At 30.2% G+C, this 24,681-nt stretch overlaps 2 protein-coding genes across 6 annotated transcripts in view; one reads left to right on the top strand and one right to left on the bottom strand.

The window, feature by feature from the left end:
- Nucleotides 1-24,681, top strand: part of LOC119604231 (epidermal growth factor receptor kinase substrate 8) — a 266,733-nt gene that overhangs the window by 92,129 nt on the left and 149,923 nt on the right. The window lies entirely within an intron of this gene.
- On the bottom strand, nt 7,878-13,032 carry LOC119604232. The gene is made up of 4 exons (XM_037956720.1): nt 12,587-13,032; nt 10,911-11,331; nt 10,319-10,609; nt 7,878-8,912 (listed from the first exon to the last, which is right to left on the bottom strand). The coding sequence occupies exons 1-4, from the start codon at nt 12,698-12,700 to the stop codon at nt 7,924-7,926; spliced, it is 1,815 nt and encodes a 604-aa protein (XP_037812648.1). The 5' UTR covers nt 12,701-13,032; the 3' UTR covers nt 7,878-7,923.

Here is a 24,681-nt window from a genome sequence, read left to right as displayed (position 1 = left end):
CAAATCATTTTTTTAATATTAGTGTGCTATTAATTTATATATTTTCTTTAAAAAGTGTAAAATTCCCTAAATTTTAGTTTCGTTTGGTTTGTTTACATTTTCAAATATCAACCATTTGTTGTGAACATATGTTTGATATCTTTTTATGGAGAAAAAATGTCCAGTAAAATATAAAAATTCTTTATCCCTAACTGTTACAAAAACGTTACAACTTTTACTCTGTTATTCCAATTTGTCATTCTTCAAACATCCTCAGATACCTAATTTTCTAAAAATTAGCCACCCTGCTACGAAAAATAAGAATGGCAGTATAGTTTTTTAAACATCGTTCCACAGCGGGACTGGATAAAGCTATCGAATAGGTACCTACAGGACGGAGCATTATGCATTACATTTTAACATTCAAACACGTCCTTCACATTTGCAGTCTTTTTTATGTCGAAAATTCATTAAAAACTTTCATTACAGTGATATCTTAATCAAAATTGAACAACTTTAAAGCATTTTGAATAATCGCACTATTTTATGCATGACAAATGCATCGAAACCTCTTATAGTTGAATTTGCCTTTCTGAGCTTGTAAATCCACTTTCAAAGTATGTATCTCTGAAGTCCTTAAATAGCGATTCTATAGAATATTTGTATATGGTCATGATTACATCTATAAAATTATGGTAAAATTCAAAAAAGAAGTACAAAAAGAAGTACAAATACAAAAAAGAAGTACATTTGCGTGCTTCTTTAGGCGTTATGCAGTTAAAAGTACAATTACTAAAAAGAAGTACGCGTACTGCTGAAAACAGTACGTCTGGCAAGCCTACATTCAACTGATATTTAAATAAAATTTTGAAATGAATTTTGAAGTGAAGTTGGGTCTAGGAACTAAATTACATAAAGCGAGGAGACGAAGAAGCTAAACAACTTCCAGAATATCAAAATAAGGTTTATTTAGAAGAAATATTTACTAAAATTGTTTGATTGATTGCAATTTTTAAGTACACTATGCTTAAATTAAGAAATGTATGTTGTATTATATATTTTATAAATTTGCAATAAGGATTGATATAAACTATTAAGAAAATAATAAGTTAGGTTTAGGTTAGGTTGATAGGAGGATGAATAGTATAGCAAATCCGAAGAAATACTCCTAGGCCACTGTCGGGCCTGTTGTGCGCTCCTTTTCATGAAAAAAAAAAATTGTTCACTGAGTATATTATTTTTCAATGTTCAGAAACTCAGTTTCCTGGACGTAATTCCTAAGAAAAGTAGGAAAATATACTAGAAGTACCTTTTTTGCTACTTTTACCCCTTTTTTAAATGTAACATATTTAGTATGTTTGCTATTAATTGGACTTTCTTATTTTCATAAAACTTACTTTTAGGTTCATAAAACCTAGAGAAAGAAGCATTAGAATTTTGATGAGAAAGACATTATTAGAATAAGAAAATAATGCCAAATTCTAGCACCTTTACAATAAAATAGGATTCAAACAAACCACATCTGATTCTAGGTATAATAATCTGGGGATTTTTCGTAGAGTGTGAGAAGGAAAACTCCGAACAAAGATGATAAGGCAGTTTTAATAACTCTATAAAAAAAAGTAACCTATGTACGTAGGTTACATATAAATAAAGTGTCTAAAATAGCACCCCAAAACATAACGCACATAAACTTAACTTTCTTATATTACACTGTATGACACTTATTACGCGATATACCCTGCTACTTTTACCCCTTTTTTAAATGTAACATATTTTAAAACTTAAATTAAATACCGAATTGCTGAACAGTGCAGACGTGTTTTTCAAAAGCTCCTATTTAAATTGAAAAATCATAGAAAAATCGCGACAAAGACTATTTCGTCCCGTAAAAAGTTAAACTTTAAAGTGAAAGCTGTGTCGTGATATTAAAATTATTGTACAAACTCTCAATTTTAATCCATGAAAAAACAATTACTTAAAAATTGTGATACAAAATAAATATATGAAAATAATACAAAAGAAAGAAAATTCGTGTATAAACAAAAAATAAAAACTGCAATAATTACGCTCAATTATTTACTTAACTATCTCTCGGTACTCTCAGAGCAAGGAACTTATAATTATAATTATAATAATTATAATTTTGCATATATGCAAAAAAAAAAGCTTTTGTGAGGAACTTCTTTCTTGTGTGGAACATAAGTTCTTTATCCGTTAATTCAAACAATACACTGCTGAGCTAAATTATAGCACAGCACTTTTTTTGTTTTAATTATGCCATCCAAAAATAAAAAAACAAATAGCCGAAAAAAACTCTATGGAGGCAAACAATCAAGAACATAGTGATGAAAGAACTGATGGTGCACATGCCACATCAGAATACCATTGTAGTTCGTCGAATAAACGTCTAAGAGAGGTTCTACAAAATTCCATTGTCGAGAGTGTGACAAACAATAACCACAATTGAGAAACGTTTCGACAAACACTGATTGAAAATATGTTTCGTGAATGTGAAAATCGTCTTTTAAATGTGATTGAGGTAAATATTAATAAAACCATGGAGAAACTTAAAAACACAATTGAATACTTCAAAATTCATTTGAATTGTGTGAAGGAAAGGGTTTCTGAACTGGAATCGATTGCTGCTGATGTAATCGGTATGAAAAAGGAAATAGTAAACTTAAAAAAGAAAATTGATAAACAGGAGAATGCAGCAGTCGCGTGTGATATACGTATAAATGGTGTTCCAATGTACGAAAATGATAATGTTAACCATGTTTTTAACAACCTGTGTGCCACTTTAAACATTTATCGTCCTGCCGTGAAGTCTATATTTCGCTTAAGGAAAACAAAATCTGGAATGAATAATTCTGATCCCGCAATTATTGTACGTTTTGCAACGCCATATGAGAGAAAATTTATGATGAAATCCGTGTCAATCCTAATGCAAATGCGGAAGGGTCCCTTAATCTTGAATGATATTGGATTTGAATCTGATACACCTTTCAATATAAAGGAAAACTTGACTCCCAATAAAATATATATAGAGGACATAAAACTATGGAGGGATAAAAAACTCTCATCAGTTTATTCAAAGCGCTGGATCGTGTATTCTAAAATCAATCGAGATGATGAACCGAGTCGGATTGATAGTATTGATGACATCTGTAGTCTATTTCGTTCACAAAGTAATCGTAATGAAAATGAAAATAATATTGAATAGGGATACTATCTCATTACCAAATTTTATTATGAATATTCTTCTTAAAATTGTTAATAACCAAACTTTTTTACAATATTACTAATTAAATAATCTGACATATCATTTAATCAATTCAATAAGCACAATTTTCTTAACTTTTTTAAATTAAACTTTAAAATTTGTTGCGTTGTCGTCTGCTTAAAGTCTTATGAATCTATCAAATAATATGAGGATGATGAACCGAGTCGGATTGATAGTATTGATCACATCTGTAGTCTATTTCGTTCACAAAGTAATCGTAATGAAAATGAAAATAATATTGAATAGGGACACTATCTCATTACTAAATTTTATTATTAATATTCTTCCTAAAATTGTTAATAACCTAACTTTTTTACAATTTTACTAATTAAATCTAATCTGACATATCATTTAATCAATTCAATTAGCACAATTTTCTTAACTTTTTTTAAATTAAACTTTAAAATTTGTTGCGTTGTCGTCTGCTTAAAGTCTTATGAATCTATGAAATAATATGATGGTTGATTCCAAATACAATACTTATAACACCGTGGTGCAATTTTACATTTTTTTGTTGGACTTGAACGACACTATACACATATGAAACCTGAGATCATATATAGTAGAACTGCGTTTTCAGTTTTTCATTTTGTGATCTTTTCTCCCTTTTAAAGGACTTAAATGTTTTAAGGATATACAAATTTCAAAAAAATTATTTAAATAGTTCCGCTCATTAATTTTTCTTTATATGAATATAAAATGATAGAGAACATTTTCCAGAAATAGATACAATTTATTATTATTACTTTTCAGGACGAAAAGTTGTAAAAAATGTGTCCTTTTATATCCTTGAGAATTTCCAATATATTTTTTAAAAAAAAATATATGTTGAAACCATGCATATACTTTAACACATGCTTAAATTTCGTTCTTATATCTTTATAAGTAAAGCCTAAACAGAAAACAAGTTAGAGTGCTATATTCGGCTGAGCCGAATCTTAAATACCCTCCACCAGCTACTTTTATATTAATAGTTTTTTAATTGATCAAATATTTGTAGAAATAAGTTTTCTCATGTCTTAAATAGAAAAACACCAAGATTTAAACAGCTTAAATCTGTTACTATTCCAAGATTTGTTGAACATTACAAACCCCATTTTCTTTTATATTTGTATAGCGCCCTTAGATATGCTTTAACGATATTTAATAATGTGCATGTATGCATGTGTGTGAAAGATTTAAGGATTTTCAAAATACATATATATAATTTTGTTCTATATAAATTGTTTTTAGGGGCAGGACCTAGTATGGGAGATATGACCAATTATAGACCGATCGTAAAATATTCTTTAAGCTAAATTTCTGTACATAAAAACTATATTTCAGTCAAATTTTGTATCTATATCGTAATTTAGTAATAAGTAATGTGTGTTCAAGTGATTTTCTGAAGGGACACTTGCATGGGACCGACCGCACCCATGTTATAGACCGATCATGAAAAAATCTTGAAATAGAATTTTTGTATACCAAACTAATATTTGTGCCAAATTTTGTATCAATAGCTTTATTTGGTAATGAGTAATGTGCGTTTAAGAGATTTTCGTAAAAGGTCCTTGTATGGGAGCTAGGACCAATTATGTATATAAAGACAAAATTTCAAAATTCTGTATCTATATCATTATTTGGTAATGAATATTGTGCATTTAAGTGATTTTCGGGAGGTGACCATGTATGGGAGCTGCGACCAATTATGGTCCGATCGGAAAAAAATTCATAGTAATATTTCTATATGTGAGAGCTATACTTGTACCAAACTTTATATGGATATTTTAATTTAGTAATGAGTTATGTGTGTTTAAGTGATTTTCGGGAGGGGACCTTGTATGGGAGCTATGACCAATTATGAACCGATCGGAAAAAAATTTCATAGTAATATTTCTGTATATGTAAGCAATAATTATACCAAATTTTATATGAATATCTTGATTTAGTAATAAGTTATGTGTGTTTAAGTGATTTTCGGGAGGGGACCTTGTATGGGAGCTATGACCAATTATGGACCGATCGGAAAAAAATTTCATAGTAATATTTCTGTGCATATGAGCAATACTTGTACCAAATTTTATATGGATATCTTGATTTAGTAATGAGTTATGCGCGTTTAAGTGATTTTCGGCAAGGGTCCTTGTATGGGAGCTATGACCAATTATGGACCGATCGGAAAAAAATTTCATAGTAATATTTCTGTATGCGAGGGCAATAATTGTACCAAATTTTATATGGATATCTTGATTTAGTAATGAGTTATGTGCGTTTAAGTGATTTTCGGGAGGGGACCCTGTATGGGAGCTATGACCAATTATGGACCGATCGGAAAAACTTTCACAGTAATATTTTTGTGCATATGAGCAATACTTATTCCAAATTTTATATGGATATCTTAATTTAGTAATGAGTTATGCGCGTTTAAGTGATTTTCGGGAGGGGACCTTGTATGGGAGCTATGTCCAATTATGGACCGATCCAAAAAATGTTTCCTCCCAATGAATTCTATTGACATAAGATTTTAATTTGTAAAATTTTGTGAAGATATCAACATTCTAACGGAAGTTATTAACAAAAAAGTCATTTTCCGGGAATATGTACTTTTGTATGGGAGGTATATGAAATTATGGACCGATTCTGGCAATTTTCAGCAGGAATCAATATCTTGTGTAGAAACGAACGTATGATGACTTTCATGAAATTATCTTGCATAGTTTTCGAGAAAATTACATCAGAATGTGTAAAAAATGCTTATTTTTTTCGGAGTTGTTTTAAATTTTGATTCATAACTTTTTCCGATGTGAACCGATTTTGCTCATTTTCAATACCAAACTGTACCGGATAATAGTGAATATTTTGGGTGAATTTGGTTAAATTATATTGCTTCGTTTTAACGTGAGCGTGTTTTACACAGACAGACAGACGGACGGACGGACGGACATAGCTAAGTCGACTCAGAATTTCATAAGGACCCAGAATATATATACTTTGTTGGGTCTCAGATGAATATTTCTTGGTGTTACACACGGAATGACAAAGTTATATATACCCTCTATCACCACTGATGGTGGTGGAGGGTATAAAAACATATTATTAAGTTCATTAAAAAAACAAATACTTTTTTCGATACAGCAATTAAGATTACAAAAATATTAGATAGTACTTTTTGGACTTGAACAAGTCCACATACACATGAAACTGGAGATCGTATATAGTAAATCTGCGTTCTCAGTTTTTAATTTTCTGATCTTTTCTCCTTTTAAACTAAATCAAAATTTTAAAGATGTAAAAATTTCTATTAATATTTATATACATATTTTTATTAGTTAATGTTTGTGAAATAAAAGAAGACGGTCACCAGAAATGGAAACAATATTTTTTTAATTTTTCAGGACAACAAATTTCAAGGAAAATCCTTTAAACATTTTTTCTTTCATGTCGCAGATAATTTTCCTACTAATTTTAAAAAAGGGTTGAGTCTATTAAAAGTTAATTCGTTTTTATTTATCAGGATACATTGTATATAAAAAGTTAAATATCTTATGTAACATCAAGCATCTAGTAGTTTTGAATTTACACGTCAAAATCAAGGTTGGCTACCGTTTCGAAACGGTGATGAGGTAGCGGTATCGGTATTTTGACTTATTTCGGTATTGGTATTTTAGCGTTATCGGTATTGTGGCTTATTTCGGTATTGCTATTTTAGCGTTATCGGTATTTTGACTTATTTCGGTATTGGTATTTTAGCGTTATCGGTATTTTGCCTTATTTCGGTATTGATATTTTAGCGTTATCGGTAGTGTACATAAAAGATATTTTGACGGCAATTTCGATATGATTTAAATAATTAAAAATATGTTCATAAATCCACTGCATAAGCAAACTTTTAAATACAACAAAAATAACATTGGTATTATTGTTTTACGTATTTTTTTTAAGTTTAACTTAAAAACAGTGTCGAGCAAATTTACACAACATTTCGTAGCATTACAAAATACTCTTGCAACTGCATTTACTAATGCGCTCATAATTTTAACAGTTTTACGAGGAATTAAATTTTTATATAGAAACATTAAATAACAACCTTAATTCATTAATTAATAAATTAAAAGTAAAAAATAATGTTCAGAAATAAATAAATTAAATTCAAAATTGTATGGATTTCGTTTTTAACAATTATTACAATATGCGACCAAAACAAATATCTATACTATTTTTCTGAAAGGTGGATCCGAGTAGAACACGAATCTGTTTTTTTTTAATTTGCCAAACACATGCAAAATCTTAAGATACGTATAAAACCGGGGTTTCGTACCTTTAAGCACATATAAGTCAGAAACTTAGTTGATTCTCAACCGATTTTAAGTTTCTCTACAGATTGAGAAAGAAGAAGTATTTTTTAAAGGCATTTTCAGTTTCGATTTTATTGAATTTTTTCCTAGAAAAGTAAAGAACAAAAATATTATTTTCAAAAACAAATACCAAATTATCGAATTTGTATTTATTTATAAATACATATACATATTCTAATTTATTTATAAAAAAATGCAATTGGATTTCAGAAATATAATTTAAATTGGAATGTCTAAATATAAAGTTGTTTAATAGAGCTATGAATGCTGTAAAATATTTGTGTTAATTTAAAATAAAGAAATACATATAAAGTTATCATGTTAAAATAAGTCCTTGTTGGAGCGTATCACCACTATTGCATTTAAACTATCTTCATCCAGACGATTTCGGCTTGGATTCATTAAAAATTTAACACCAGAAAAAAGACGTTCCACACTGACTTGCGTTGCTGGAACGGCAAGTAGAACCATTGCAATATTGTACAGCTGTGATTTTATTTCTCTTCTGTCTTCCCACCATTGAATAACGTTGTCATGAAGACAGAGTCTTTTTTCTTTTGAAAATTCGTTTAATAATTCTCTTATTGATGCATTTTTGCCATAATTTTCCTTTTCTATATTTTGTAATATTGCTTCCAAACTGTCTATAGACGATGAACTATTATTCATTTCACCATCGGTTACAAGTATGCAATCGGTCTGAGTAAGACTATTCATTTTATCTATTACAGAAATAACGTGTTCTATGGCACGTTCCTTTAAAGAGTTTTTAAGTACCACGTTCCAGCGTGGATCCATAAATATTGCACCAATGAACGCGTCATTTTCAAATAAAATATTTTCCTTATTTTTCATATGTTCTATTAAATTATTGGAAAAATTTGTTTTAATTTTTTGCAATTGCAATTTGCAATTGCACCAAGCGGCATACGCATCGCCAAATGTAAGTTGCTCCATTTGCAACGTTTTAGTGGCAATATTGGCGGGTCGCAACGTATCAACGGCATCTGAGATGCTCTTCCACATTTCTTGTGAAATAAAAAAGTCATCACTTTTTTGAGACATTTCCTGGCAAAATTGTTTTATTTTATTTCCGTTAATTGATTCCAGCATTTCATAAGTAGAAGACCAACGTGTTACGCAATCAATTGTCGGTTTGTTTAATCCCTCATTTTTCAACAGAATGCCAACATTAGGAGTTCTAAGTTTTTTAACCACGGTTCTTACGGTCGACGTTACCTTCTCCATTAGTTTTTCTTTTAAAACGCAATTAACAGCTAATTGCAGAGTATGTGCAGCACATCGAACTCCTAAAACGAGCGAAAATATCTCAATGATATTCAAATTGTAGAGTTTACATAAGTATAAATTAAAAAAAGACAAATTTTCAAAACATAATTTGCTCCATAAACCATTGATGAATTGTTATGAATAAGACAGTATATATCGTCACTTGAAACGCAAACGGCCCTAACTAACCAAAAATCCAAAATCGATTTTATTGCAGATTCTAATGTACTGCATCAAAACAAATGTCCACAAAAGAAATTAGACTCCTCCGGCCAAAATTAGCAAAAGGCCCTATCTACAAAAACATTTAAATATTAAAGGTAAAAAGTCCAATTTATCCATTTTTATGTACGCCAATGTCAATTATCATAACAAATAATAGGTTTAACTATTAAACAATTTGTTTATTTTATAAAAATAAATCGCGCTGATAGAAACAAACTTTCCAATTTAAATAGTTTTTTGCTTCTCCTGTAAAATTTTAAAAATGTTAAATAGGGCCGTTTGCGTTTTAGGTGACGATATGTATGTATATACACATTTCTGAAATGTAAATTCTAAAATTTAAAATGGTGTTGGTAAAAATAGTGCCCTTTTAACTTGTTTAAATTTTCTGCTATTTTGAAAAACTGTTAACGAGTATTCCAAAACATAAATAACATTTTTAGCTAAGATACTATTAAAAGCTAAGAAAAGTCAAACATTTTAAATACTTCAATATCTTTTAAGATACTAAAAATTTCATTTAACTAAAAAAAATATAGAATTATGTATGTAGTTTCGATTATAACCCCCAATTCATAATCAAACTTTTATTTTATAAAAGGTTTATAAAACAAAATTTTCATACAAAATTTGTTTTCTTATACTGAAACAAAATAATTATTTTATGAAAGCCCAATCTTTAATAAAAATTAGCTATATTTAATTTGAGTTTTAACTTTAAAATTAAGCATTTAATCCTAGTTTTTTTTTATTATAAAACGATGTTTAAAAAAAAGGGAATTTTATTTTACAAAAAATTAAAGAAAATTTATGTTTAAATATTTTATTGGTATTGAAAATTGTGAAAATCGGTCCACATTTGAACGTTCTGAAAATTTCAATCCCTAATTTATTCAAACCCAATTAAAGACCGATTTCAAAAAATCTCTCCTATGTTAATATTTTGATGGCAACTTGTTTTTGAATGTTACATATTTGTTACTTTTTAATCATAAATGCATATTTTTCATTAAATAACATAAAGTTCGGGTTCACTGAACTTCAAAAACCGAAAATAGTTTGGCCGAACTTTTAAATTTGCCGAAGTTCGGGTTCGATTGAAAGTAGAGTGGTTAAAGTTTTATTTTCAAATAAAAAATGTTTTGTAGATAAAAAATAATTCATAGCTTCAACAATAGATTTCATGAACAAAAAAACTTACCTATACATCTTGTATTTAATTTAAAATCATTCAAAGTGTCATCAAATTCTTCATTTATCACCTCGTCTTCTAATTCGGTTACATTTTCGTTTATTAGCGAAACACATTTAAGCATATTCCGACCGTTGTCGGTGGTGCATGTATAAATTTGGTCTGCTGATATCTTGTATTTCTTGAGGGTGGTTAAAATAACGTCTTTGAGATATTCAGCTGTGTGGCGTTCGAATAATTCTGCCACAGCTAAAGTCCGAAGAACAATTTTTTTATTCTTAATATACTGCACATTGATACCTTAACATAACAAACAATTCAGCTTTGTGTACATGAGTTTTAAAATGTTTTCTAAGACCCCGATATATGTCATAGATAGGAACGCAATTCGAACATATTTAATAAATTTGGACTAAATTGTGCTCAAAATAACAAAAATTAATAAATAAATGTTTATTTCAAAACAAAAGTAAATTTCGTGCTACGACGATAATAAAATTATTACAGTGCAAATCGAAATTTTAACAGTCAAAATAGAATCGAAAAAAGTTAAAAACGACGCAAATCAGAGTCTTAGTATATATAATTTAGAAATACTAACCGAGAAATGCTCTATTCAAATGTGTGAGGCCATCAATTTTAAGAGATAGTAATTTGCCACTAATCTCATTAGAAATTGTATTTACAATACCATCGAATTTCCGAAGTACTTGATCTTTAACGACCCGACGATTCAAAGTCATATCTAATTTTTGTATAATTGGGTCTACAATGCTACGAAATCCTGAGTCCTCCACAATAGAAAATGGTCTTCCATTCACAGAACAGAGCTCTACACAGGATTTAAGTAAAACTTCTTTGTTAATATTAATGGCTATTTTAGTCTGGAGCATGTTTGCAACAGATCTGTTCGAAGTTGAGGGTTGATTCTCTGGTTCTGTTATAGAATTTTTTTCTATTTTGGCCCAAGTACTTTTGTGGACGGATTTTATATGACTCGCTAAGTTCGATCCGTGGTCACTCTATAAAAAATATAATACAATAAATAAACGATAATTTTATACAAAGGTTAATTAAAATTCTTTACTAGAAATTTAATTGTCGACACTCGTAATAAACAGATAAAGACTAACGATGTATAGACTGGACTATAAAATAGGCCAGATTATAGATTAGACTATAGCCTAGAATAAAGGCATATACTCTATTCCCCTAGAATATATTCTAGTTTGTAGTCTAGTTAAGAGCCTAGTCTAGTCTATCATCTAGTCTATAGACAAGACTTTAGTTATAGTCTAGCCTAAGGCTTATTTTATATTCCAGTCTATATCAGTCTATTGTCTGGTCGATAGTCTAGTATATAGTGTAATCTATAACATAGTCTATAGTCTAGTCTAGTCTATATTCTGGTCGATAGTCTAGTATATAGTCTAATCTATAATATAGGATATAGTCTGGTCGATAGTCTAGTCTATAGTCTAGTATATAGTCTAGTCTATAGTCTAGTCTATAGTCTAGTCTATAGTCTATAGTCTAGTCTATAGTCTAGTCTATAGTATAGTCTATAGTCTAGTCTATAGTCTAGTCTATAGTCTAGTCTATAGTCTAGTCTATAGTCTAGTCTATAGTCTAGTCTATAGTCTAGTCTATAGTTTAGTCTAGTCTATAGTCTATAGTCTAGTATATAGTCTAGTCTATAGTCTAGTCTATAGTCTATAGTCTAGTCTATAGTCTAGTCTATAGTATAGTCTATAGTCTAGTCTATAGTATAGTCTATAGTCTAGTCTATAGTCTAGTCTATAGTCTAGTCTATAGTTTAGTCTATAGTCTAGTCTATAGTCTACTCTATAGTCTAGTTTATAGTCTAGTCTAGTCTGTAGTCTAGTCTATAGTATAAATATGTATATACATATATGTATATATAATCTATATTATAGTTTAAAATTTAACCTGTGTCGATATCAAAACATTCAGTGAGGGTTGTAGAAACTAAGGCAGCAATATCTATTTCATTTAAGACCTTTCCTAAAAACTTTGGATCCTATTTGCCAACAAACTTCTATGTGAATTAGTTTCAAACTTGTTTAGATCTTCTTCTAATTCCATTATGCTAAATATGCAGAAAAACTGAAATATAAATTAAAAACTATCTTTAAAAATACTGTTTTCGCTTATTCAATTTGAAAAATACCATGGTGGCGATTGCTACCTTTGTTTCCTCACCCCTCAAGTGTTCTTATACCGAACAGAATTTTGTCCAATGTCTTAAATAATTACCCTTAAGATTTTCCCACAAACACGTTCATTTTCTATTATTGTGCACTTGTTGTAATTGGTGTTGGCTTCAACTCTAAAAAATTTTCTGTATAAAAAACTTTTTTGACGAGGCATTTTACACTTTTTATAATTATTTGAACGCAAATCTGACAAGTTTCTTTTATTTCTAATTTATTTATGTTGCTGTTTCGTTTCTTTCAAATTTTAAATTGCAAATAAAAAATATATGTTTTTTTGACACAAAAAACAGTTATTTATATTGTTTGCTCTCATTCTTAAGCGAATTAATATGGTAACAGTTTTATATTTTTCTGTCAGTGTGTTTGTATGGAGTTTGACATTTACTGTATACTAAAAAACTCATATTTTGAAAACGAAATGATCATCTGTCTTGCATTCATTTTTTACATGACCATTATTGTCTCAATATAAAGACAATTTTGGTAAAGAAGAAAAGTGAACAAGAAAACAAAACGAAAAATAAGGTTGCCAATGTTTGAGAAAGAAATAAAAAACGCCAGTGATGTTAACAATATTAATAAAGTGAAGAGTTTTGTACTTTTTGGAAATTTTAGTTTATTTTAATAAAATATCGGTATTGATATTTTAGCGTTATCGGTATTTTGGCATATTTCGGTATTGGTATTTTAGCGTTATCGGTATTTTAACTTATTTCGGTATTGATATTTTAGCGTTATCGGTATTTTGGCTTATTTCGGTATCGGTATTTTAGCGGTAACGGTAGTTGTGCTGAAAAGGTATTTTAGCGGTAACGATAGCTTAGCGATAACGGTTGCCAACCTTGGTCAAAATTCTTATAAATAATTTTTAATAAGTGGTCGTTTTTAAAAAGTAATATGGAATGTACTAATCAAAACAAATTTTGTGTTGTTTGTGGTTTATTTGTACCTTTTAATAAAGGAAAAAATGTAACAAAGGAAAAATAAGTATGAACAATATTTTTTAATAAACTTGGTTCCGAAGGCATGGTATATACCAGAAGTTCTGTGTAATTATTGTTACAAGGGGCTACTACGATCTAAGCAGTTCCCAATAAAATATGTGTACCCAGTAATTTGGTTGAAGCGGAGTGAGCATTCGCGCGATTTGTGTTACTTTTGCCGAAATCAGCCGAATACCATCAGGCTGAAGAATCAAGATAGGGAGAAAATCGTTTACCATAAATGTGATTCAGTGCAGCCCGCGGTACTACGTTCAACATCAAATCCAAAGTCTCCATCGGAAGAGGTTCGCACAATTCCATGTGATGATTTAGAATTACTGAGTATCGGCTCTAGATCAGAACTTTATTCGGAGTTTTTACCAATAGGAAATATGCTAGCCGATCCATCGCCGCATTTTATAACCCAAGCGGATTTTGATGATCTCGTGCGTGACACAAATATTTCGCAAAGAAGTGCTGAAGTATTAGGTTCCCGATTAGAACAGTGGAAATTGGTTTCTGAAGATTTTCGGGTAACATCAGTCTGAAAGCGTTCAAACGAGCAATCATTTGACGCATGTTTCAAAGTGGATGACCAAACTGGCATCACTTACGCAGATGATGTTGAAAAACTTTTCGAAACTATTGGCCATTCCTATGACCCAAATGAATGGCGCCTCTTTATAGATGGATCAACGAAGAGCCTCAAAGGTGTGTTGCTTCACGTAGGTAATGTGTATCCATCAGTGCCAATTATTTATGGTACAGATGTTAAAGAAAATTATGAAAATATAAGCGCTATTCTAAAATTAATAAATTATGACCGACATTGTTCGATGATTTGTTCTGACCTGAAAATAGTTGCCATTTTAATTGGTTTAAAAAAAGGGTTTGCCAAACACCAATGTTTTTTGTGTCTTTGAGAAGGTCGGCGCAAAGATCTTATTACACCGACCACAAATGGCAGCCTCGTATTGTTCATCAGCTTGGACAGGATAGCATTGAGAATATTCCGCTCGTGCCGTCATCAAAAATAATACTTCCACCGCTACACATTAAATTGGGACTTATAAGAAATTTTGTTCGTGCACTCGACGTTGACAGTGCAGCTATGGTGCACTTGAAAAATTTTTTTCCCAAATTAAGCGAAGCAAAGATTGACGCCGGTAGGTTCGATTGCTAAATACTTATATTATTGCATTACCCTAAGTAATCTTTTATACTTTAAGGTGTTTTTAATGGACCCCAACTAAAAAAATTGTTAAATTGCAAGGAATTTCCAAACCTTCTATCATCTATTAAGAAAAATAGTTGGAGGGAGAATAAAAAATTTCTTAGGTAATAGAAAATCTGAAAACTACGAAGAAATCGTCCGCAATCTCGTTCGCAACTTCGGTGAAATGGGTGTGAATATGTCAATGAAAATACACTTCTTAGATAGGCACCTAGATTTGTTCCCCGTACAAGCGGCAGAGTAAACGTATTCATTTTTCTCCATAATATATTTTTATATTTCTTCTTTCTTTTATATCTTTATTTAGTATAGCTTAAATACTTTTTTATTATATAAATTTAGTTTTTTTTTATAATAATTGTTCCTTCTGGTACTAATTGGGAATTTGTTAGAATTATACTAAAATATGAAAGAATCAAATTTATTTATTTAATTTTTTATAAATTTGTACATCCTTGAAACTTTGGAGTCCTTTAAAAAAAGAAAGGATCAGAAAATTAAAAACTGAGAACGAAGATTTACTATAAACGATCTCCAGTTTCATGTGTATGTGGACTTGTTGAAGTCCAACAAGTAAGAGTGTTATATTCGGCTATGCCGAATCTTATATACCCACCATCAAATTACTGCCATATAAATAAACTTTGATATTTTGAATATTTTATTATTATATATCGATACTAATGTGAACATCACGGTAATATTTGAAATAGGTCTATTAATGGGGGTTCAACTATTGACAGTGCTCTTTCGAATTAAAAATACTAATTTGTATAGGGAGTAGGGTTATTTATACATATATGGATGAATTCTCATAAAAGTCGGTAGGAAGATTTCAGTTCAGTTTATTTCGAATTGCATTGCAGTATCCGTATTTTCAGGCAGTTAAAGTAATTTCCTTAAGGGGACCTTGTATGGGGGAAAAGATTAATTATGAACCGATCATCCTTAAATCTCGTAGAACGAATTATATTCATGTAAAATTTCCAACCAGTAATGATCATTGTAATCATTTTCGGTGGGGTAATTATGGACTGATCATCATAAAAATTGGTAGAGACTTATCAGTGTCGAATTCCATCGCTGTACTCGCATTTTTAAGCCAGTAATAAGCGTTAAAGTATTTTTCTGATGGGTACCTTAAATGGGTAGGGTCAATTATGGGTCGACCCCCACAACATTTTGTAGAGAGATGTTAGATCAAACAAAACTAGTTTATGTCGAATTTCATTGATCTACTAGCATTTTTAAGCCAGTACTGAGTTTTAAAGTCATTTTCTGAAGGGGCCTTATATGGGGGAGGGCCAATTATCCTCGATCCTCGTAAAAATTTGTAGAACAATCTTGGTTCATACAGGTCACGTTTATATCGAATTTCATCGCTTTACTCGTTTAAGCCAGTAATGAGCGTTAAATTATTTTTCTGATGGGGACCTTATATGTGGGGGGGGGGGGGTTGTTCAGTTAAGGCCCGATCCACAAAAAATTTGGTTAAGTGATTTTGGCTTGCAAGGAACTTACTTGAGTCGAATACTCGTTTTTTTTTTAAATCAGTAATGGGTCTAAAAGTCATTTTCTGAAGGGGACCTTATATGGGGGGTAAGGTCAATTATGGACCGATCCACATAAAATTTATTGGAGAGAATTTCACTCATATAAAATTTACTTATATCAAATTTCATCGCTATACTCGTAGTTTTACGCCAATAATGAGTGTTAAAGTCATTTTATGGAGGGGACCTTATATGGGGGGTAGGGTCAATTATGGACCGATCCACATATAGTTTGGTGGAGAGATATTGGCTTGCATGAAACTTACGTGTGGCAAATTTCATCTCTATATTCGTATGTTTAAGCCAGTAATCAGCATTATAGTCATTTTCAAAAGGGGACCATTTTATTGGGGGGTAGGGCCAATTATGGACCGATCCACATACAATTTTGTAGAGAGATTTTGGCTCATATAAAACATACTTCTGTGAAATTTCATCGCTATACTCGTATTTTTACGCCAATAATGAGCGTTGAAGTAATTTTATGGAGGGGACCTTATATGGGGGGTAGGGTCAATTATGGACCGATGCACATAGAATTTTGTGTAGAGATTTTTACTCGTATAGAACTTACTTATGTCAAATTTCATCGCTATACTTGTATTTTTACGCCAATAATGAGCGTTAAAGTCATTTTCTGAAGGGGACCTTATATGCGGGGTAGGGTCAATTATGGACCGATCCACATATAGTTTGGTGAAGAGATATTGGCTTGCATGAAACCTATGTGAGTCAAATTTCATCGCTATATTCGTATGTTTAAGCCGGTAATCAGAATTATAGTAATTTTCAAAAGGGGGCCTTATATGGGGGTTAGGGCCAATTGTGGTCCTATGTCCGACATAATTCAGAATTTTATTTCGGAGGTCAAAAAACTTACTTATGCGAAATTTTGTGCCATTTGCTTCATAAACAACGAATTTGTGAATGTTTGAAGCTCTTTATACAATATTCCGGGGGGTACATTTGTATGGGGGCTATGTGAAATCGTTGACCGATTTTGCCCATTTTCAATACCAAACATTTCTGATCAATAAAAAATATTTTGGGAAAATTTCATCTCAATATCTCTTTTTTTTGTGGACGCTATCGTGCCAACAACAGACAGACGGACAGACGGACGGACATAGCTAGATAGTCTTAGAATCTTACGAGGTCCCAGAATATATATACTTTATGGGGTCTGTGAACAATATTTCGATGTGTTACACACGGAATGACAAAATCAATATACCCCCCATATTTTTTGATGGTGGGTATAATAACCACTTTTGGTTAATAATAACCAAAGTGGCAACACTGGCCTTGTGTATTTTGTTTTTTTGTGTGTTTATTTCGTTTAGCGTTGTTGTTGTTCTTTTTGCTATTGCTATAATAATGATATAAACCGGAAAATGAAATAAATTAAAATTTTATAGAATTGACATTTTTTAAATACACTGTGGTGAAGGGTATATAAGATTCGGCACAGCCGAATATAGCACTCTTACTTGTTCTAAAACAATTTAGTTCTCACACGAACATTTCATTTTATTACGAGTTTAAAATTAGGTTTTTATAAAACATTTGAAAGTTTTCGTTTAAAAATGTCTAAAATGAAATGAGCTTTTTCTATCGTAACAGAACATTATTGCCTACGTATTTCATTTCTGAAATTTTAAATATTTTTTCATGTAGTAATAAGGTGTTTGGTGTTAACCCTAAAAAATAAACAAAAATAAAACAATTTTACAAAAAAATTAAAATTATAAAAAAAATGTTTTTTTTTTAAACAACATGAAACTTGTATGCAATGTCTCAAGAAATTTTAAGGTTTGTATTGCAAATTGTATTCAGGTTCAAGTGGCCACATATTATTTCGTATTTTGGTATAATTTTCGTTGTTTTTTGGGCAAACGAAAGGCATTTGCCTATCGTCTATTTCTGACATTTTTTTCGTTTATTACGAACGAATTCATTTTCTAGAAACCAAAAATATATGGAAAAATAAAGCTCTTTCGTTGCCACTCACATGAAAATTTATTTTTTCGTTACAAAAACGTAAAGCCAATTCGTTCGTTATTTTTAAGAACGAAGACAAATTTTCGTTTTAGAAAAACATGCTGTATACTAAATTCATTTTACTAAAAAAATATCAATTAATTATATACGGTTAAAGTGTTTTTACAGCCACGATCGGCAACTCCTATACACTGCGTATTTTGGCCGTTACTAAATTTACACAGACTACTCACACGCATAGAAAACACAATTCAGCCTCATATGAGCTGTTATTGAAGGAGGTTGTGTCGTCACTCGTTTCTTGCTTTTACAATGAAAATTAACGAAAATATATTAAGGCAGGGATAGATAATTCTAATTATTGTTGTACTTTTTTAGCATCTACACTACATATTAAGTAGTTTTTAGAATTATAAACAACTAAAGTAGCAAATTACAATAATTTACCAAAATATATATGCAATTATGTTAAATCTTTTCCCTTAATAGGTATATATTTTATTAAAAATTTAATTAAAAAGCTCATATTTCTATTTCAATATTTAAAATAAATATGTGCAAATAAGCCCAAAAAATATTTGCTACTTTTAAACTAAAAAAATATTAGTTTTGTTTTAGATTAATATTATTTCTAAATTTCAGTTTTCCAAGCATGCATTGTTGTGAGGATGAGAGTACAACAATTTCTCATTTCTTGTTTTTTTCGCTCTTACACTTATACAAGAGCAAAATGTGGTAGTATATGTCTGCCGATCGCGGTTTTACAGTAACATTTCTGTAGATAAAAGCTATATTTCTGTCAAAATTTGTATCTATATAGCTATCTATATACATTTTTGTATACAAAAGTAATATTTGTTGCAAATTTTGTATAGATATCATTATTTGGTATTGAGCACATACCGGCGTATAGAGAGGCAGATAAAAAAATCAGCACTACACACGCACTGAAAAAAATATTTGGTTATTTTTAATTTTGAAGATTAAATTGCATTACTGTAAAATGCGAATATTTATTAACAAAATGTAATCAATGTACATAAGAATAATGATTTCTTTACATAGAAACAACATTTCAAATTAAAATGTACAAAAAAGTATTAAATAAGAATGATCTTATTAACTTTCATTGTTATGCATTCTAGAAAATTATTTAGGGTGTATGTTGTTTTTGTAAATTATGCTCTTGTTTTTGCAAGTTGTTTTAGTATTTATACCCTACACCACTTTAGTGGGGAGGGTATATTGGATTTGTGCTGATGTTGGTAACATACAAAAATATTCGTCCTAGACCTTAAAGTATACCAATCGGCTTAGAATCGTTTTCTGAGTCGATTAAGCTATGTCCGTCCGTCCGTCTGGCTGGCTAGCTGTCCATGTAAACCTTGTGCGCAAGGTACAGGTCGCAATTTTCAAGATAATTGGATGAAATTTGGCACGCACGTTTTATTTGACCCAAGGACGAAGCCTATAGAAAATGGTTAAAATCGGTCCATTATTTCACCTAGCCCCCATAGAACAGAACCCCCCGAAAAGGGCTTCTGAGCTCATAATTATGTTAAATATACAGATATATCGATAAAATACGGCACAACTAAGTTTTATAGAAGTCTTGATAATCCTGCCAAATTTCATAAAGATCGGGCCCCATTTGACCCTAGCTCCCATACAAAGTCCCCTTCAGAAAATTACTTGAATGTCCCAAATTAACTTATAAACACAATTATCGCGATGAAATTCAGCACAATAAAATATTATGTAAATATAAATATATTCAAAAAGTTTTATCGGGCTTTGTCCATATTTGCCCCTAGCCCCCATATAAAGACACTTTCAGAAAATTAGTTTTTCACCCATAAATTGCTTAAATGTATCGGAACAAGGGAATATTGAAGATAAATGCTTTATTATGAAAAATAAATCACATTTAATATTCATAACTGGTGTAGGGTATCATATGGTCGGCCACGCCCGACAATACTTTCTTATTTGTTTTAAGTTGTGTTTGCAATTTCTTTAACAAAGCGACATCAGCCTGCTTAGTTGAATGCTGTCAAGCAACTAAATAAAATATTTGTATTTTTGATGCTCTTGTTTAGAAGTTCGTCTGCGATCGTGTTGTGTACATGTAATTTGCCGAAAATCTTCGTTGTCAGAACAATACTAGCGCCGACGTCTGGTATTGAGTTATGTGCGTTTAAATTATTTTCGTAAGGGAACCTGGTTATGGGAGATATGACCAAATACATATGTACCGATCGTGAAAAAATCATTTCTATATATAAAAGCAATATTTGTGCCAAAATTTGTATGGCTACCATTATTTAATAATGAGATATGTGTGATTTTCGGGAAGGGACCTTGTATGGGAGCTAAGTGAAAAAATTTTACAGTATAATTTCTGTGTATATAAGCAATATTTGTGGAAACATTTTTATACCCACCATCAAAAAAGATGGGGGGTTCGCGAATGGTATGAAAAGCCAATAATCGATTTTCGATTTTTTTCGATCAACTATTTTAGTTTACATTCTTAAGTCGAATAATCGGGCCCAATAATCGATTATTTTGACCGATTACGACTATTTCTAAGATTTTTTTAAATACACATTTTTGTTATATTCGTTCGAAATGGTGCTTTAATTACCCTTCTTAAAATATATATTGTTATGGGGTTTACTGCATACATACATACATATTTAGAAAGAAAATTCACCCAGCTTGAAAGACCATTGTTTTATTTTATAATGTTTTATTTTATATATAATTTTGAGTATTCGTGACCTGTTACAAAAAAGCTCCTTTTTAGATATATTTTAATTTTTTAACACTTATAATTTAAAAGGTTTTTTGAATCCGCGTTTAACAGTACTATGGTTCAGATGACCACTTTTTTGGCCAAAACTAAAAATGTGTCCCAAAAATATTTTTATGGCGTTCTAGATGGTATAATAGATCTACTATTTTACTTAAAATTTAAGTGTAATGACAGAAAAATATGCCAATTTACATAGTTAAGAAATTTAAGTTTTAACAGAAATTTAAAAGATGGAGTTATTATTTTAAACTTGGGATGCCAATCCCGAAAATCCCGTGATTTTTCGGGATTAGTAAATCCCGAATCCCGGGATTTGCAAAATTAATCCCGGGATAGGATATCCCGAAACCCGGAATTTTTCAGAATAAATCCCGGGATTTGCTTCAAAAAAAGTTTTTATTTTCTGTTTTGAGCCATAATTTTCATAAATTTGCAAATTACGATTTAATTTTATTTCTGATTTATGCAAAACAAAATTCAGCTCAGCTAGTTTTATACATATTTTAACGTTTTATTTTTTTAAAGTGGAATGATTCCATGCACATATAAATTGATTTATTCATTTCGTTTTTAACATATGGAAATGTTGGTAATAGACCCAAAAAGTATACACATTCTGTGTCGGTAAGTTGGAAACACTAGTTAAAAGACACATTCTATTAGAGCTGCAAATTTGGACAAAAAGGACCTAATAGGAACTCCTCCGAAAAAATTAGTATCAATACATTACAATATTTTGATGGTGTGTAATTTTGGCACAGTCGAATACAAACTTTATTTTTTAATACAAGAAGATTTTGCATTTCAAACTTTCAACAAATTTAAGTAATACCGGTAAAGGTAAATTAGCTTTTTCTGAATGTACATAAAATTTTCAATAAATACTAGCTATGTTCCAAAACTAACATATACATATTTATGTAAAATTCCAAATATTTTTCAAAGAAAAATTTCTGAATTGGGCTCTGTTAGTTCGCATGGAACAGTATGAGGTTTTAAAAAGTACTTACGTCCAATTCGGAACTTGATATTTATTTTTATATAGGAATTATGAAGTTAAAAAGTTTCAGAAATTATGAAATTCTGAAAGTTTTTATTTAAAAAGTATAATTAATTAGATTGTTTTAATTTAAATACATCTTCTGTCTGCTAAATTTCATAATACATAAACACTTTCTTTTCAAGCATGATGATTTGAAAATTTTCATATATAAAATATTTCAATTCATGTAATCCCGAAAAATCCCGGAATTTTTCGGGATTTTCAAAATCCCTAATCCTGGGATTTGTAAAAGCCAGTCCCGATTGGCATCCCTATTTTAAACCTTTAGATATATTTCAAATTTATCGAAAATATAAATTTGAGTTATTAATTAAATAAGCCATATTATAGTTATAAATTACTATCCAACTTTAAATTTTTATTCTCCAATATTTAACGATATTTGCTAAATTTTGGAATATTTAAAGAAAATACCCCTTTATAACAAAATGTCAGTTTTCCCAAAAATCGCAAAAATTCGCAAAATATTGCCGGTTGGAATAAATCCCACTGTTTCCGACAAACAGATTCTTAAAGTTTCATACTGGGAAGAGGTCGGACTTTTTTTAAAAGCTTATATGAAGTTGGTGATCGCAAAGATTTAAGAAGTTATACCAAACATCCATGTTTTACGTACCCCCACATTCTTTTTAGGTCAGATTATTACATTAATTAGTGTAAGTTAAACTAGTGTAAGTTTACAACGATTTTGCTCATGATATAAAACCTATATGAATTTCTTTATTTTGGCCGTCTAAGTCCAGAAAAAATATTAAAAAAATCTAGGACGTAGAATTTTTGCATTATTCATAAAGAAAGAAAATGCTAAAAAATGGTTAAATTAAAAGGAAAAAATCGGATATTTATATTTGTAGTTATTTTTTTTTTTAAATTTTACTGGTCTTCCATACAACACTCTAACAATGGATTCCTGTCACGAAAAATTACGCTGCAATAATCTTAAATCTTCGTGAATATGTGTCATTTTTATCACTCACACTTTTAAGAGTTTTTTAGAAAAAGTATAAATGAGAATTCAAGAAATGAATTATGGGGGATAAATACAGATCCGTAAGTTTGTAATTTTGGAATAAAATGTCAATAATTTTTTCGAAATTATTTTTTTAATTTTTAAAAAACCTAACAAAACAATTACTAAAAATCGGGGAAAAAAACAAAAAAAGTGGTAAACAAGTAAGAAATTATAGTCGGGCGAGGCCGACCATATAATACCCTACACCTTTGACAAAAATATAATGTGATTTATTTTCCATAATAAAGCATTTAAATTGAATTGTACCTTGCCTCAGATATACATACTTAAGCCGTTTATTGTTGAATAAAATTGTGGACATTTAAGTGAAATTTTGATGGGGGCTTTCCATAGGGGCTAGGGTCATATGAGGACCTATTATTGTGGAATTCGTGAGGGTCATCAAATCTTGTATAGAACTTGGTTTTTGCAGCTTTTTGTCGAGATATGAGTATATTAAACATATATTAAACTATTCGGCGGGTTCAGTTGTATGGGGGCTAGGTGAAATAATGGGCCGATGTAAACCATTTTCAACAGGCTTCGTTTACGGTACCATAAAAGATCATGTGCCAAATTTCATTGAATTATCTCCAAAATTGCGACCTGTAGTTTCTTGTTAGTTAGACAACAAAATTTCCAATAATATACAAAAAATTTCAGATCAATATTGTTTACAGATCCAAAAATATACGTTTTTTAATTTAAAAATTCAAAAAATTTTAGATTTTTGGCGTTTTTTTGCCAAAAATGTGTCTTAACTCTTTTATTAATAAAATAAAATTTTTATTAAGAACATATAACAATTTTATAGTTTTCTAAAAGGTATCTTTACGCAGAACGCTTTGGCGTAAAAAACTTGTCCTATTTTTTGAAAATGTTGCCACTGCGTCCTTCTTCCGAATATGACCTATTTTTTATCAAAACTTCAACTTTGGGCGACATGTTCTAAAATCCCAAAGCTGGGATCAGAAAACTGAAAGCAGTTTTGGAAACCTCAATATGTTTTCTATTTACTCCAAAAGTATTTTCCCAGCCCTGAAAGAAATGTGGACCCTATGGGCAAAAAAGTAAAAAATCCCATTTTTGGGATTTTCATTCCTATTTTTGGGAATTGCGGGATGCCCTTTGACCTTTTAAATTTTTTTTTTTTTTGCATATTCTTATTTGAAATGACAAATTTAACAAGCGTTGAAAATTTCATTGAGTTTTGTTCATAAATAAAGATTTTGTCATATATTACATATTTGTTTAATTTCTAAAACTATGATTTATATCAAAATTTTAATAGGATCGCAGATAGCTACAACAATTTAGTCCATATTTATCCCTTAATATCATTTTTTAGTTAGATATGGAAATTATCGACCCTTTACAAAAAATTTCAAGCCAATATCTCAATTACATTCAAAAATATGTTCATTTAAACCTGTGTCCTTTAATTTCATCTTTTTCATATTTTAGTATTAAG

The sequence above is a fragment of the Lucilia sericata genome, unplaced genomic scaffold (genome assembly GCF_015586225.1).
Source record: "Lucilia sericata isolate MDLA Ls3-8-SP2 unplaced genomic scaffold, ASM1558622v1 Contig000372F_arrow, whole genome shotgun sequence".
NCBI lineage: Eukaryota > Metazoa > Arthropoda > Insecta > Diptera > Calliphoridae > Lucilia > Lucilia sericata.
The sequence above is the reverse complement of the archived record's forward strand: the minus strand, read 5'-3'. Positions and strand labels throughout refer to the sequence as shown.

What these genes read in the sequence shown, in the direction of transcription:
- LOC119604232 (XM_037956720.1), bottom strand. Translation starts at nt 12,700, where the DNA reads ATGCCTCGTCAAAAAAGTTTTTTATACAGAAAATTTTTTAGAGTTGAA. An exon ending in TTTGTGGGAAAATCTTAAGG is followed by an intron (nt 11,332 to 12,586) that starts GTAATTATTTAA and finishes TATTTTTTATAG; the next exon opens with AGTGACCACGGATCGAACTT. An exon ending in TTTGAATAGAGCATTTCTCG is followed by an intron (nt 10,610 to 10,910) that starts GTTAGTATTTCT and finishes TGTTATGTTAAG; the next exon opens with GTATCAATGTGCAGTATATT.